This window comes from Cottoperca gobio, chromosome 20, assembly GCF_900634415.1.
Source record: "Cottoperca gobio chromosome 20, fCotGob3.1, whole genome shotgun sequence".
NCBI classification, from domain to species: domain Eukaryota; kingdom Metazoa; phylum Chordata; class Actinopteri; order Perciformes; family Bovichtidae; genus Cottoperca; species Cottoperca gobio.
Genome location: NC_041374.1, coordinates 1,056,334 through 1,073,618, shown reverse-complemented (window position 1 = coordinate 1,073,618; position 17,285 = coordinate 1,056,334). Strand labels below are relative to the sequence as shown.

Here is a 17,285-nt window from a genome sequence, read left to right as displayed (position 1 = left end):
CGTCTTGAAAATGCCGTTGTAATTATATCTGCGACCAAATCGACCTCTTCTCCTCCTTCAGCCATTGTGGGTTGAAAAAAAACAGCTCGTAGAAATCTACACAAATTAGCTCGTTCAAAGTTTGCTAGCTCTGCGTAGCTCTGCCTCTCAATAGTGCGTATCCAATCAAAAGACGTGGACGTGCTGACGTGGACGTGCTGACGTTATCGTACGCCTGCTAGCTGGCCCCGGTGTCGCCAACTCCAAATCTGATTGGTTAACGCCACAGTTTTGTCTCCGTTCACTTTAAGCTACAGGCGCCCGCACTGTTGATTCTGAAGGCCTCAGGGCAGATCTCTTGGACCCTGGCAACACATCATGGCTGTAATATGATTGGATAAAAGCTCTAACATAAAGGCCAGACCTCCAAATCTCCATCTGAGGCTGAAGCAGCGCAACCAAGAGGAAAGCTATGAAATGAAGAGAATAGACTATGGGGAATAATTTAATACATATTTGAGGAAAAGATATATAAAAATGAAATGTATATTCTGATGATGTTTAGGCCAGCAGAGAAGGCCTTGCTGGCCCTGACGGCCCTGACGGCCCACCACTGGATAAACACAAACCTTAAACGAAAGGATCTCTTAAAGTTTTTATTTTTAAGGTTTTCGGCCTTAAAACATCCAATATTGCTGTAGCTGTAATGAAAGCCGACTCTTCCGATATGAATGCATAATGTCCCCCAATCCCCAAGTCCTCTAATATAAAACGATGGTAAGTTCTTCTTTTATTAATGTGCATATATGGGTGTGAAAATCAAATAAATGTAGCTCGAGAAAAAAATGATGGTTCCTTTTATTTTACTGCACGTTCCTTGGTTTCAAAACCAGAAATGAAAAGGCAGTCTAAGGAAAGTGTAGCAACGGTTTAATTTGCATGTCCTAATTACGAGCAAAGGATACGGTGACAGGAACGTGCGAGTGCACAGTGGTGAGGGACCCATTGCAGTCCAACAAAGGGAGCTAGCAGCCATGGGGACTGCAGTACATTCAATATTTGCAGGAAAAATGGAAAAAACAAAGGAGGAAAAAAAAGCGCTAATGCATTCCAGGTCAGCATTCAATAGGCCGACTTTAATACATGAGCTTCACATCATTTGCCTTTCAAATGATCTCTGAAAGTTGAGTCCAGAGCAGAGTTGATGACACAGGAAGGGGACGCGGGTCAGCGCTGGATATGAGTGCAGCTTTTGCGCATATGAAAAGTTGTGCCCTGCAGCGACAGCAGGCCTCCTGAAATATTACCTATTATTCTCCTCTCGTGTCCCACTGTCTTAGTCACGGGGATGAGCGGATGCACTGGCAGCTAATAGAAGAGGAAAACAAAGGGACAGCCAGCAGATGAAGATGACACCCAGCACCTACTGATTACATTTCAAATATCTGTATCTTATATAGATGTTTCTGTGAACTCTGTGTGGCCCTCGCTATAACAATTTCCTGTTCCTGTTCAACGAGGAAACAAAGAAGCCAAGTGCTGTGTTTTGTTGCTATATTTTTAATAATTGCTGTCTTTATGTTTTCTCTCTGCAGCTTTCATCGCCGCTCTCTACATTGATAAAGATCTGGAGTACGTGCACACCTTCATGAACGTCTGCTTTTTCCCCCGGCTGAAGGTGAGCCTCTATTGACAGTCATTCACTGCTTGCACCTGATCAATGAGCCGCTCAGCCGAACACCTCAGACAGAGAGAAGCAGGGAGATGATTAGGAGGGAGCTAATGGCTGGGCCCTAATGGCGCCAGAATCGACGCAAAGGCCTGAAGTGGTGCCGGGCTGTAAAATGACTCTCGCTGACTTGACCACTATTTTAGTCGCCTTTTTTAATGAGAATCTCAACAATGTCGTCGGTCTTTTTCATTAGGCCGTTGATGATGTCGAATTCTGGAGTGTTTCAAGACTTTGATAAATCATTGGCTTTTCCAAATGTAGATAGAAGAGCCCTAAAGACTGCAATTCTCCCATTATAAGCCAAACTATCTCATACCCACACAGCGTGGACCTGGTGAAACTGCTGCAGTGGTCTGATATGCCATGCTAATTGCTGTCTTGGTGCTCCTCTCCAGGGAGAACCCCCAGCTCGGGAGGAGCTGAGCTTTGCGTTATGGTCGCTGCAAGAGAGCACCTCATTTCCACTTCCAAGAGGAAAGTTGTGAAACAGCCAGCTCGTCTCCTTACATAGCCTTCTGGAAACCACAGTGTTGCAAACTGTGCTTGCTTCATCCAATTTGGATAGGAATAGAACGGCGGTGCCAGGGACATAAACGCTGCTTTCCTCGTGAAATAAAGTACCAGTGTAGCATATAGCTGCTCTTTTGAAAACACACTAATTTCTCTGCTGTAAGGCTAAAGGGGTGTAGATGCCCCCCAGAGAAGGGAAGGAGAAAAAGGGAAGGAAAAGCAGAGATGGTGGAGTTGGGGGGGAGGCAGAGGCAGAAAAGCGAGAGTAGGAGAGTGCGAGCAACGGAAGCAGAAGCACTCTTTGTAGAAAATTAATAGGAGCAGACAGTTCTGGATTCAAAGTCTGCCTTTTTATGACAAGGCTGCCTCCCTGTTAATGGAAGGGCTTTTAGAAGTCCCCCTTGGATAAGAGAAATGTATCAGGGCTGCACACCTGGGAGACTCCCAGACGCTCTTTATATCTGGCCCAGGATTGGCTTTTGTCTTAAGTAGCCTGTGATTTGTACTCACCGTGAAGACACAGATGGAGAGCCAGTCAGAGAGAGCAAACAAGTGAGTGCAAAAGTAGGGGGGGGAAATAGTGAAGAAGGGTCATGGCTGGAATGAAATAAAAGCATCAGCGGCCATGGGAGAGAGCTGCAGCTGGTTGTTGTTGAAAGACGTTAGGGAACGAAGCATCTTTACTACATGTGTGTTTGATTTGGTCTGTGTGTTGCAGGAGTTCATTCTCAACCAGGACTGGAATGACCCAAAGTCTCAGCTGCAGCAGTGCTGTTTGACCCTGAGAACAGAGGGCAAGGAGCCCGACATCCCGCTGTACAAGTAAGACCCCAAAAAACACACACCAGTTGTTTGGAGCTGGCACTGATGTTGAATCTTCGGAAGTAAAACAACAATTTTCTTTCTCTCTCATTTCCGACATTTTACAGTGTAGGTCGTTTCAATTTAAAATGTTTGTCATGTTGGTCAGACGTAGGCTCCCCCCACAATGTCAGATACATTGTTATTCCTTTCATCAAACTTTCTGAACTGTTTATGTGTATATCTATATTTGCTCTATTGAATTCTTTTATATTTGTTTGATTGTTTTCCACATTATGCTTGAAAAGCCTGATATCGGTGCCCTGATGTAGCTTAAACATGTGCATACTGTCATGCACGTGTACACACAACAAACAGGTCTTGCCCCCTCTTCAGCGTGACGCAGTCTACTGTTGAGATGTGTTCATTCAGGCGTCACATGGTCCGAAATACACATTCAAAGAGATGAAATGGCACAAACATAATTTCCGGGACCTTTTCTCTTCGTCCCTGGACATTGTGAATAGCCGTGTAAAGGTCTCTGTTGTTGTGATCCACAAACATGCCCAAAGAGACCTCCTTTTTGACAAAAGGTCAAGGAGCAAGTGTCATTTGACAGAATGCTTTTGAGAGCATTTGTCGCCATGGCACCTGACAAACAGTGTTTTCTCTGAGAGGGAAAAGGATCCGCTGAACGCACAAGGGGCAGCTGGAGACGGAGCGGCTTTATTTACAATGAACTCCACAATCCCACACACACACACACACAATTCCCTCTCCCTCGCATGTATTTAAATGTGTATTCCTTTTATTGTTCTGCCTGACGGATGGAGATTTGTGACACTACAATAATCAACACTTCCTCCACAAAGAACGTGAACGAGAAGCAAATGGAATCTCTCGGCGACTTGAATTTCAACGCGCACAAGAATAGACACAAGCGTACGTAAAGCGAGCCACCTGAACATGAATCCGAGGCTTCGCCACACCCGACAGAGGGTGATCACCATCACCGTGTGCTGTCCGAAGAATACACAGCCGATGAAGCAACCTCATTAGATGACCTGACCCCTGCCGGTCCATGAGCCAGAATCATAGAGCTTTTTATAGCATCATGCAGCAGTTGTTGACGTCAAGACGGTTAGACTGTCTTAAGGATCCGTTTGAATTAGTTTACAAGTGTGAGGAGTACAGAAACGAGTCACACAGAAAGAGACTAAATGACGGTGCGAGGGCAGGAAAGGACACAGAAAGGAGTTAATGCACCGAGCCCCCCCCACCCTGCTAAATGTTGCCCGGTGAATGTGTCTGGCTGATGACAGATTCGCACCTCAACCCCAGCACCATCACTCTACTGTACAGCACGTCTGGGCTGGACGCACTAGGGAGCAGACACATGCACACTTTCACATTGTGCAGAGAATGGCCTGAGTCAGTAAGTAGCTGCTTTTAGTGCGAGCGGCAGCTCCTATAAACCCTCCACGGTGCCGTTTCTTCTCCGCGCACACTTCCATCTGTGTGCAGCCTTGAAGTTGACAACTTCCCCACAGCTCACAGATTTCCTTTTTTATTCCGTCTCGTTTTGTGTTACTTCAGCGGCGTGATAATTCTAAGTGACACGCTCTCCCTGTTGAGATTTGTCTAAAACGTCGCCCGTAAGAGTCTTATTTGCTCCACACATGCTCTGTGCTTCTTCATTTGTAAGTGAGAAAGGGGGCCTGCATTATTGATAAAGTGTCATAAGTGACCACATTGCATTAAATATGGATTGCTCTCCTGAAATAAGTAAATTGTCAGTGAATAATTTAGGTGACTCACAGCTTGGGTCTGAGATGTTTATGCTAATGTTAACATTTCAAACATCTCCCAAGTTTTGTCTGCCGTGTTGTACTTCTGTCCCTGCAGAAATGTAACAACATTGACAGCTTGATGTTTTTTCCCTTTCCTAAATGAGGTACAACTGTAAATGAGAGATATTCTGTTGTCATCCTTCTCTTAGCGTTCTTGGTCCCTCCTTAAGCGCACCAAAGATTTTTCATTGTTTACCCTTCTAGCGCACCAAAGACTCGCGGGTCTCTCAAAGACTGTTGTCATTCTGTTGCTTCAGTTCCTCTCCCAACATGTCATTTCTTTACCAAACGCAGCGCGGGGTATCTGAAGATGATGGGTGTGGGGGGAGTTGGGGAGGCTTTAAAAGTTGTTTATACGTCCCTCAGATAGTTTCTGCGCGCTTTCGAAACACGCTACTGAATCAAAGCGCTATTCCCCTCCTCTCACCCGCCGCTTGAGATGAATTATATTTGTTCAAATTGAAAACTTTCAATTTTCCTCACCTCCCTTTTTCTTGTTATTTCTCCGAAGGACAATGTCCCCGAGTGTCCTTGTGCCTTTCTCCTGGGCGTTGTTATTGTTTCTCAACTCTACCCTCCTCCTTGTCATCTCATATTTCTGTGTTTGAATTTGCAGGACCCTGCAGACGGTGGGGCCCTCACACGCTCGCACCTACACCGTTGCCGTGTATTTCAAAGGGGAACGGATCGGCTGTGGCAAAGGCCCAAGGTGAGTGAGATGGTGCAATATAATAAGACGCAACAGCACAAGCAGCTGCACTTCTCAATGCACCGCTAATGGGGCTCGAGAATAATGGCCGCGCTTTATTGATGGTGTTTATCATAGCAATTAAGCTCTTGTTGGCCTATTCTATCGGGAGAGACATTACGCAGAATGAAAATAAATCGATTCATTATTGATTTGACGTAAATTGCGTTATGGAAATATCACTTTGTGCAGACGACGAATCTGTCACCAGGCGACGTTGTATCTAGGGCTGCATTTTGCTCTACCTGGGATACTGTGTTCACAGCAGGACAGTTGTGTTTGTATCTATTTGTGTGTCTGACTGCACACCTTTGTGTGTGTGCTCACACATTCACGCTTTTGTAAAGTAAAGAAAGTGAATCTCTGTGCAAACGCCTTTTCAGGGTTAGAGGGGTTGACAATAAAGCTGCAGCTGAGCCTGTGAGAAATGAAACGTAAATCCATCAAACATCTCTTACCCCCCCCCCCCCCCCCCAAACACACACATGTGGAAATTCCCTCCACGGCCCCCTACTTGAAAGCGCTCTCTCTTGCTCTAAGCTGGCGATAAGTTTGTCCCTTCCATACGATCTTTGACAGCTTACTGTTTTTGTATTTACATGACTTAAGCTCCCAGCCACCTCCGCTGCTGGGCTATGATCACGCAGCACATAATATATACGGAGGGACGATGAATTGCAGGAGTAAACAGTGCCCAGCGCAGAGCCGCCAATAGGCTTACCTTTTTGAAACGTGTGCACTGTTACCTGGGATTGTTAGGCAAAAGGGCTCTTTCAAAACAAATATAAAGCACTTTTGATAATCCTCTCAATATTGGGCCTGTTTTTTTTGACAGAATTTCAAAAAGAGACGTTTTGAATATGCTAAAGACCTTTTCTCCCTCTTTCTCTGTCTCTCTCTGTCTCCTATTTAAAATGTTTCTAATCTAGCATCCAACAGGCGGAAATGGGAGCTGCAATGGATGCGCTGGAAAAATGTGAGTTGTTTGGCAACATGAACCCCCTCCCCTCCACACACACATATTCACACTTTAAGCCTTTCACACGCTTTGCCACAGTGTTGAATATTAGCCTTGGCTGTAGAGTATGCAAGATGGCTGGCACAGAACTGTGGTCTGACCAGCCGGTTGGCTGCGACATATAGGACATTAGGCTGTTTGAAGTGCGAGCCCAGAGCACAGCCATTGGGCCCAGCCAGACATGGAGAACCAATAAAACAAGGACGGGGGAAGCTAAGCGTCCTCGACCACGCCGATACTCTCGTGTCTGCAGGAAGTTTATGTCGGGGCCGTGCAAAGTTTGTGTTTTTTTGTTGTGTTTTCAAGCCCTTTTAAAGACCATGAGAGCGAAGCATTACACTCTGAGTGACTCTATTGTGCTCAGCGCCCCTTCAGATTTGAAGGAGTGTGGCTGATGCGTTCCCTATGTGCTGCTTCAGTCCTTGGCTGTTTTTCATCTTGTCATCAACCGCCACTTAAGGAAAATAGATAGTGGTTTTTAGGCATTTACAATGTCTCATTCTCTGCCAAGTAAAAATACAATTACAAGGCTCTCAGGAACACATCCACCAGCCATCGTCTCCCATTCGCCTTTTGTCCTCGACGCATATGTATGTGGATGCATAATATCATACATTACATTAGCGTGTAAAGACTTGGGCGTGTGTTCAAGTGGAGTTTTTGGACTGGACTCGCTTTCTGTCCCTGTGACCTGCACATTAATCAAATGTACATTTTGTTCTTTACTCAACTAATTAGCTGGAGGTGAGCACAAATGGCTTTGTTGGAACAGACCCGTAGAACTTGCAAAGGGCAGGAAGGTGAAACCTTAATTTCATTTGGCTAACAAATGAGTCCTCCAGCCTTTTGTGATTGATACTGTTTGTACGCCCAAGCTTTAGCCTTTTATGAAACATTAGCGTTATGGTGGTATTTTTAAAGCCGTGCTCTCAGTCTCTCTCTCTGTCTGCTTCTGGCTCCCCCTCTCCCTCACCTCCCTCCCTCCTTATCAAGGGGCGTAGTTCAGTGCGCACACTCTCTCTACTGTGTCTTCCTCCCTCCCTTAATTCCTCCCATTTCCTCTCCCTAGTGTACACCTCTGTCACCATGATTGATAGATGCTCATTGCTAGTAAATGAACATTTCCCCCCCTCATAAATTGCTGTTTCATGTGACTAAATTAGCGATGCCTTTTTAAAAGGTCAGTTTAATTAAATTAAATATCATCTCTTCAAGTCTTCTCTTTCGGCGCAAAATGTTTCTGGTTGGAGGGCTTTGTTTGACTTAGTATCGTCACTTAATTTAAACCCGCCAACGTACAACTCACCCCTAAGCTCTCTGCTGTCGGTACCGGAGGTAAGCCTGCAAGTGTTTGATTTCAAATAATTATTAAGGGGAAAAACTTACACATCTTACCAATATCGTCTTTTTATTGAGATAAATAAGCAAGGTGAATCCGCCGGGTTCAAACACCCTTTTGAAGCGTCTCTGCATCTCCCGACGATGAGCTTATAGAATGCAACTCATCTGCTGCAGAACCGCCTGACGCATCAACTCCTTTTGGAGCCCCATTTTCTCTCTTGTGATTGTCAAGGGCCTCGCTTCATTTGTTCGCATAGCAAGACTAATCAAGGACATTAGCCCCGGTGTCATGTAATTCGTCATTGATTGTCTTGTTGGCCCTCACTGCAGCTATTGGCTGAAGCATTACTCCTCGTGTACAACACCCCCACCTTGTGTTACTCTCGGATCGAAAACAGCTCCCCGCAACGTGTCGGGATTCATTTCCATGTTTTATTTAAGGCCTCCTCGAGTATCACGAGCACTTTGAGCTGGATTGAACTTTTTGTTTCTGCTGCAGAGCTTTCCCTGGCAGACAGAAATCCGGGGCTCCAGTGGTGTCTGAGAGGTGAGAGAAATCGCTGTGTTCAGTCAGACAGCTCAGAGCTCATTAAAGAAAGCGGGGCCCAATATTTGGTGTGTGCTGTCTGTAGCCGAACCGCTGGTGGCTCAGCTGCTTCACATTTCATTATTTGACGGCCCACGTTTTGACAGTCTGCTGCCTGTATCTGTCGAGGCAGGATTAAATGTTAACCAAGGCCTGGACTGGGAGAAAGATGAGTGCAAACAAATCGAGCTGAGAGCAGCCAGGTTGGGGAACAGAGTCGACGGGTGGAAGGAGTCTGCTGTGCAAAGTTTCCCAAACCCTGAGGCTCCATGCACCTTTAGGTCTGAGGGACATCAAATATACATGGAAAACGGCTTAACCATTTATCATGCATCCGTACAGATAGTGCCGTCTCTGTTTCAAGTTTACTCCCTTACCCATTTTCTTTTAGCTTTCTCACAGCTGCTTGTTTGACAAACAATGCAATATCTGTTGAATAAGAGAATTAGCCTCGATCTGGCTCGTAGCTGGAAGGAGACGGCATTTGTTCCTCAGCTTTCTCTAAACCCCTTAATCTCCGGATAAAAGTGTTGGATGGGTAGAGGCAAAGTAAAGTACAGTATGCAGGCTCTATTTTCAATGGCTTGAGGCTTTTGTTTGGCCTTTGGCATGGCAGGGAAATCACTTCATCAGCACCGCTATACAGGTGCACTGTTGGCTCGTTGACTGATGTGGTGCCCGAGCTCTCTAGGTGATGGACTCGGCCAGCGCAGTCTATTGTGGAGTCGACTCGCAGCCTGAGCCTCGGCTGAATAGTGAATGCCCGAGTGAAAGGACACTGTATGTTTGTGTGCCCTTAAAAGGGGAGCTGATCCCTCATCACAGATTCCACATCCAGCTGCTGCGTGAGCGCGCATTTCAGCACTACTGTTGGCAAAGCACAATAGGCCTCGTTGTTGCCGAGGCCCTGACAGCCAGCGCTGCTCCCAAAAGCAGCTACACCCTGAATCTCAAGACTGCAACCTCCGTCCTTGAGAGGAATCACTGCATTGTCGATAAACAAAAGACCTGAGCCGAGCGAAGTGCGTGAACGCCTTAACCAAAGGTAATCAGTATGCAGAGTGCGTCGTTTCTCAAAGGTGCGCCTCGCTCCTAGGACGCTGGATGGCGGAGATTTCTCAGTATGTCTTAACGATGCCCAACACAGATGGAAATGCAAAGCCTTGTGTATTCTTCAGCAACCCTATTCTTTGATGCCTGCTCTTGTGCCGCATGTTAAACAATGTAAATGGCCGAAGCCTTTTCTCCCCCCTCGAGTGGGTTATTCTCAAGTCATCTCTTTGGGAAAAATGCTGCCGATTTCCATATTTTAACTGCAATATGTAGTTTTCTCTCCAAGACTTACCAAGTGTTCCACTCTCCAAAAGCATATTGAAATGTGTGTTTCATGTGTGCATGTGTGTGAGTATCAAATTTCCCTCAGAATAATTCTCAGCGCATTCTTTCCTGAGGATTTTTCTTTATTTGATCCGTCGCCTTTTTAATCTGATATTACCGTTATCTTGCACTTTTCCTCTCTGTTGCCATAATGAGGAATTAGGGTGTAGCAGGAGAAAGAATACATCCTTATCTTCTATTCACAAGTCAAACACAAGAGTTTCCTTTACCGTCAGATGTTTAAGAATATAGGAACTCTAACTACAAACAATTAACATACTACATGTGATCCGACCAGTCACATGACGTGTCTGAGTCGCTTCTTAATTGATTATTGAATTCTGAACAATTGAGTCATTTAACATAGGAAACACACAAGAATGTAAACGTGCTCTTGTTTTAGACATTAGATGAGGCGTTCTTTAAATAAACCATTGGAGTGATTCGCTAACTAAGAGCGTATCAGCACCAGAGAGGGAGTTGAGCACAATCCAGATGGATAATGTGTCGCTCCTACATGCGAGAACCATTTTTACTTCTGCTCCTGTGGTGAGTTTCCCCCCCCCCCCCTGTGGATTTGGGTGTTTGGCAGCCATTTCCAGATAACACAATATCCACACCAGATAGTTGAATAGTTGGCTCAAACCCTAAGGCCCCACATTATCAGCCGTGAGTCCACTGTCTGGACAATAGTAATAATGAAATGTTGTGCAGCGCTGGCCCTGAGTATTTACAGCGACACATGTTCTGTTTGTCTGTACTTTGTAACTGTGAGGTTAAAGTGCTGACTGTCTACTTCCCTCTTACTTCAAACTAAATGGCAAAGTAATAAACACACTGTGAATAATAATGATACGCTCACAGAAAGGCCAGAAGGAGAATCTTTGTGGCTCCTCTCCGTTTCCCATCACAGATCGACTTTCAAACTTCTGTGGGAAGAAGTGTCGAAAGACACATTTTAATTTGTTTAGGTCCGCATGGTCACGCTCAGCCACCGGAAAAACTGCACAGTCAAATGTGTGTCTCGGCGAGTTGACACAAACCGCCGGGTCTCTGTCATGCGTGCGGTTTTAAATTGAAGTGTGCGGCGGATAGTCCCCGTGATGTAAACACTTAATGGAAAATTACCTTAGCTCTGAAATAAGAAAAAGACAAACGGTGCAGTCTGATGGTCACTGGGTTGAATCCTGCTGCCTGAGCTGGAAACTGTCCAGTGGAGTCCGTGTCTCTCCAATGTGGGTCAGTGTTTGACTTAAACTGAGGGACTGTGTTCCTTCATGGGGACGTTTTAAATGAAGATGATTCATTGAATGTTTTTGGTTTTAGACAGTTTGAAGTCGTCTTGGACTCTCAGATCTTGTGCTTTTATTATTACCGCTACACTATTACTGCGTTATCGCATCAACGGAAGAAATAATCAAAAACGATATTAATATTAAGAATTAATTGAAACTAGGAATAACACTATGAGTTGATCCATTATTTATATTATTCATTTCAATAAGGGAATAATGTTTTATTAAAATGCAAAACAAATAATCTGCTGTCAGTTTCTCAACTGTGTGTGTAGTTCATGATCGTGAGCCGAAGACCTCGGCGTGTGTCTGTCAGTTGTCACATTGGGTATTTAATGGGCATTTTTAAGACCAAACAATCGTTTGTCTTGTATTTTTTGCACGTTGTGATCTCAATTACTCGTTTGTGTATTGCTTGAGATTGTAAATGAAGTTCAGGAGCATAGTTGAGTGTTTGTCCTCTGTCGACAGCAGTCCTAACCTATCTGGTTCTCACAGTAGACGCTCTCAGTGAATCCACCCAGACTCCCTCAGTAATTGCCCAGATTTGGGTTGTGTGGCTCCAGCCAAGTTGGCAGTGTGCAGAAAAACCTAACTGGAGACTTCAGAACTTCTCTTTAGAAACTATTGGCCGGCGAAGCCAACGCTACATTCATGTGGTTCTGCTCGACAACAAGTCGTAGCGTTTGTCTGGCAATCGGCAGCTTATATTAGATTTTTCAAAGCAGCATAAACTTTTAGAGATCATCTGCAGGATTTATTGTGTCCTACATGTTAGCATCCGATCAGCTGTCACATTACGGATCTCATTTAGAAATGTACACTTAATTATGTTATCAGAGCTCCTGAAACCAAACAAGGCCCGTCTAATTTCTTGTAACATTATTAATGGAATAACAACATGAGGGCCATTTAATCGCAATACTGCCTCCAACATTTTCACTCATTTGGCCAAAGTGACAACATTGACACTCGCTATGAAAACTATTGTCTGTGCAATTTGAGCCCTAAATTGTTGTCGTCGCCCAGTTGGAAACTGACCTTGTCTCTTCACACCCCTGCCTCTGTGTCTCTCTCTTTATCTGTTCTCTGTGGTCGACTTCTCTCTGTTTCCCGCTCTGCCTCTCCCCGCACCAGATAACTTCCCACAGATGGCTCATCAGAAGCGCTTCATCGAGCGGAAATACAGACAGGAGCTGAAGGAGATGAGACGAGAGCGAGAGCGGCAGGAGACCGACGAGCCGGAGGAATGCAGGAAGTGACGGCACCTTTTTTAAGGAGGCCAATCAGGACCCGCGTCCACATGAAGGAGCTCTGATGCAGATGTGGCTTCTGTCCAGGCGAGAGTTGGCCAAATACAGCTGTGGTAATTTAGTAATGTAGATTGACTGTTTCCTAAGTTCTCCACGAACATTGATGGGACTCAGGTGAGAATTAGTCGGGTTGCTTAGAGTCTTAACCCAGAGATTTAGAGGGATTTAGTTATTTGTCCACATTTCTTTTCTTTTTTTTAAAGTGGGACGGAAGGCAAACTGAATTAAAGAAGATGCCGTGGTGTTTTATGCTGTGTAGCACTGGCAAAGGTGCCTTATGTTGTCTTATGTTCATGTTTGTTGCCTAATCTTTAAATATTGTTGACTTTTAAATCCAAACCCCCCCCCCCCCAGCAGGAGCTCACAATGTTACTAACACATGCCAAAAATAAATAAATTAAACACGAAAATGCTAAATGAACCATCAAATCTATAATTGTAAATAAAGTTTCAGATTAACAGTCGAAAATGTCTATTTGCTTTTTTTTTTTGCATTTATTGTAACCCGCACCCACTAAGAGGCCTAAACCAGTCAATTATATTCAATCAGTTAAATGTCACCATCTGCCTCACATCTGCCACTCATCATCTAATAATCAAAATGGGATTTTTTTAATACCCCCCCCCCCCCTCTTTTTTTTAATATTCCCCCCCTTTTTTTTTAACCTCTCTCCAAATCCGATTGGCTGTCTGGCAGATCTTAATTATAGATTGTCTAATTAACAATTTCCTCAGCTCAGTAGCCTCTGGATCCAGCTCTCTAACAACGGGCGTCCAATGAATTACTATCTGACATGTAGACTTGAGTCTTTCATACTGAGATGTATCGTAGATAATATATACGTACCTGTGAGGAGGCTACATCTCTCGCTTGCTAGCCTGTGGCTTCTATCACATTTAGGAAAAAGTTAAATGATCCTTCGTAAAAAGTTGGACCACCAGAGCACATAACGCTGTCAAAGTGTAACCTTTATTGGAAGAGTGCCTCACAAAGACGATAGAAAGGCTGATTTTAAAGATATTTAATCGTGTCATATAAATATTCAGTACAAAATATCACGTTTTACAAAGCAGTTTGATGAACGGCCAATGAAGTAGGGCCCCGTACACTACCACAACCTCTCAAATTGTTTCTACATTGACAAAACTCGACTGCTCAATCACATTGTCACCAACATAATATACCGTAGTAGAGGTGAGCCCCCGAGGCCGACCGTGTCTACACATCAACAACCACAGATCTATTGTATCTGGAGAAAGAGGACATCAACGTCGCCATCTAAGTTGCCTCAAATGAAAAAAGAAAGAAGCAGAAATGGCGGTGCGGGTACGTTTTAGATGTGCAACATTCTCTTGTTATCTCAGCTGAGCATGGCGCCAATGCTTGGAGGCAATTACACTCTCCATAGGAAAACACAAGCACGTCTTTGTCATGGCGATATGCTGACACCCTGTACGAAGACAGAAGAACTGCTTTTGGCGAGTGCTGCTGTCATGTTGATTTCCATTTGAGAGCTCACATTGTACCTTGAGGCAGAAAAGCCGTTTTCTTAGAGTGAAGGGTTTCTAGCCCCATTAAATGCTTATCGCAGCCTCACCGCCGCAGTCTGAAATGGCCACTTACAACGGGAGCCACGGCAACACGCTAATAAACAAAAACAAGGGGGCGTAAAAGAGAACACGCGTATACAATAGCAGAGCGTAACAAATGTTTAATGTGCTGTGGATGTTGAGCCCGTCGTTATTATTCAACCGGCCCACTTTAGTCGTAGTATTAATGATGTTTGTTTTCTAAATCACATTAAAAAACTAAACCGTCGTATGTTCTCGCTGCGGGATAATGTTTCGACCTTCGCTCTGAGCCGAGGACACGCCTCTGGGTTTAAGAACCTTATTCCTCACCACTCAGGAAATCAGTGGGGTGAACACTTGCTTCATGTTCAACACGACGTACAGTACATGTAGTGGACGGGGAGGGGGGGCGTTAAAGGAAAATACTGGTGCTTTTACATTCGGTTGTGCAGAGACCATCTCAGGATCAAGACTCTGACTTCAGGCTTCATCTAATATGCTTTTATAATTCCAATCAAAATATCATAGTTTTCTGCATCCCATGAAACGGATCCAATGAAACCATCTTTTCAGGGAATACAATAAAATGAAACGATGAATTTAACAGCTTGTCCATAAGATGTTTTATCTAATCTAATTTGATGCTGTAGTTTCAAGCTCGGTGGCATCATTTCAGCACTCGAGAGTTAATTTGTCTCTGATTTACACCCCGCCGCACGGAGTGACTCAGAGTGAAGGAGTCCAACAGGACCAGTATTTTCCTCTAACTGAGCCTGGTGCACATTAGATTGGTGAATTTTAGAGAATAACACTATGTTGTGTACCAAAGAGTTTGCTGCTAAGAGAAAAATCTTTCTGAAGACATTCAGCTCAATAAGGAGATATTTGGTATGTGAGCGTTCGCTGTGAGGCGAGCCGAAGCTGTGTACAGATGACAATCCAATACGGCAAAGAAATGCCTAACTGGTGTGTTGTGTTTGTATATTCCACATTTACCACAGCTTCAGGTATGCTTTAAAGAACATTTGTCGACAGCAACGTCCCACAACTAAGATTGTTCGATGATGCACACCTCTCCAATCTAGATTTTGCACGAGAGATGACGATGCCAACATTTCCTTTCGCTTCCGGCTCGAGCAAAACTAGTGGATAATGTGAGGCAGCCATCATTTGGACATTAGAAAAACAAAAGAACTGTACAGCGTATTGTATCTTATTACCGTACATACACAAGCTAAGATAGAACTCACAATATGCAGCATGTTTTTGTCCCAGAAACACTGAAGAATACACGTGTTGGTCGACAAAGCTGCCTGTCGAACGTGTCCGTTACACGCAGCTTTGGAGAAAACAAAGAAAATATGGGTATAGATATATTTGGGCCTCATGTACACCCATATACACACAAATGTCTTGACACCAAGTCTCTTTTCACTGCACCCTGGCAAAAAACGCAACTAACACTGACTGGACACACAAATCCTACGTCTGGGCACCGGAGGGACGACTTGAATGGTTGAGCGGTGGCGGTGAAAGAGCACGTGGACCAACGGTGCTCGTTTCTCGGTCCTTTCGCCAGTTCTCTCGCCACGCGTGCGCCAGAAAAGTTTTTTAAACAAGTTTCATTTCACTTTTCTCTCTTCGTCTGTGTGCCAGGCTCTCGTTAGGAATCGCTGTCGTCGGCGCCGTACATGTCTGCCAGTTTCTTAAATCGGGGCCCCCACTCGCTCAGGTAGTTGTAGTCCTGGTCGCCCTCGGTGGTCACCGACTCGAGTGAGCTAAGGGACTCTGCTATGGAGCCGTTTCCCTCGTAGGCGTAGGTGGCCAGGGAGTCGTAAGGCGGCGCCGTCGGGTCGCTGTCGTTGTCCTGGAGCCTCTGGTTGATGAAGTCTCTCACGTCCCCGTTATTGTCCCGGATGGGAGGCAACACGGGCCGTCGAACCGGAGGGTAGAAGGTCTCGGGGACGATGTCCCTCCGCTGCTTGTTCTCCTCGATGGCCTCTGGGTTGCGCAGTGTACCAATATCAAAGGCCTGAGTGTCCTCCTCTCCGCCTCCTTCATCATTGTAGCTGACGACGTTGTCTCTGACGTCCTCTTTGGAGATGATCAGAGGCTCCTTCTTCCTCTGTCTCCTCAGGGCAGCAAACAGCACCACGATCACTGCAGGGAGAACAACAACAAGAACTAGTAACAGACTTTGGTGACTTTGGCTGTTGTTGCTTTGCTCCCTCTCTCTGTTCTGAAGGCCAGTGACTTTCCAGGGGGAATTGTTGATGTTGCATGAGTGTTCACTGATGTTCAGGGACTTTGTAAAAACACAAGGATGCATTATGTATTTTCCCTCCTCAGGGCCACTGCTGCATAAGTTCACAACAAAGTACATCGCATGCGAGAAACACAACTTTATGTATCATTAAGAAGTTGTGTCATAATCATTACTTTGCATACCCCAATATCAACAAGAAGTATTGAATTGTCCACCCCAATAATGTATTGATATTACTATATATACTGTTTCAAAATGTGGCACACGATTAATTCCTCTCACATCTGTGGAAATAAAAAGCATTTCACTTTCTCACTGCTGGAGAAATGATTTCATATTAAAGTCATCGTATGTTGAAGAATGTGTCTCGGTATATTATATATATCATTTCACATTATGAAAAAAAGTCATAGCATAGAATCTTGTCAGAAATGTATTTTAGTTCACCCCTCTCCTTTCCTCCACTCTGACTGTAGGTGTGTGCCGCTGCCCTTTGCGAAGCACAGCGGAGGAGGGAATGGCAAAGCAAAACATTTTTAATTAAAAATGTTTTAAAGAAAAACTAACATATATATTTTTTTAATTGATTTATCTACAAACAATTTTGCAATTTTGTGACCCCCCCCCCCCTGCAGTACCTCCACAGACCCCATGTTGAAGACCCCTGGTATAGTATGTCGAAGAATATGTCTGGTGAAAAAACAGTCCAGAAAAAAGTCATAGTATAGTATGTCGAAAAGTAGAATTAAAAAGGAAATAGTATAGTCATAAAGTATAGTATGTCCAAATATAACCCTAAACTAATACAGCTGCAGGACTAAACCTGCACTCATCTTGTTCATCCTGAAGCACAATGTCCCCCCAGCTGAGATGTTGGAGGTCTTTGCTGCTTTGCTG

General features: G+C 44.6%; 2 protein-coding genes across 5 annotated transcripts in view; one reads left to right on the top strand and one right to left on the bottom strand.

The window, feature by feature from the left end:
• The window catches only part of drosha (drosha ribonuclease III), a 74,279-nt gene extending 61,260 nt beyond the window's left edge, over nt 1–13,019 (top strand). For all 4 annotated transcript variants that reach the window (XM_029458078.1, XM_029458075.1, XM_029458077.1 and 1 more), the window contains exons 28-32: nt 1,575–1,657; nt 2,940–3,043; nt 5,489–5,581; nt 6,550–6,596; nt 12,375–13,019. In XM_029458078.1, coding sequence (XP_029313938.1) covers nt 1,575–1,657; nt 2,940–3,043; nt 5,489–5,581; nt 6,550–6,596; nt 12,375–12,499 — 452 coding nt within the window. In that variant the 3' untranslated portion in view covers nt 12,500–13,019. The remainder of the gene's footprint in view (nt 1–1,574; nt 1,658–2,939; nt 3,044–5,488; nt 5,582–6,549; nt 6,597–12,374) is intronic.
• A 537-nt stretch (nt 13,020–13,556) lies between these two features.
• The window catches only part of LOC115025659 (cadherin-6-like), a 51,853-nt gene continuing 48,124 nt past the window's right edge, over nt 13,557–17,285 (bottom strand). The window contains 1 exon segment of the mRNA XM_029458079.1: nt 13,557–16,282. Within this exon segment, the coding sequence (XP_029313939.1) occupies nt 15,786–16,282 (497 nt within the window). The 3' untranslated portion in view covers nt 13,557–15,785.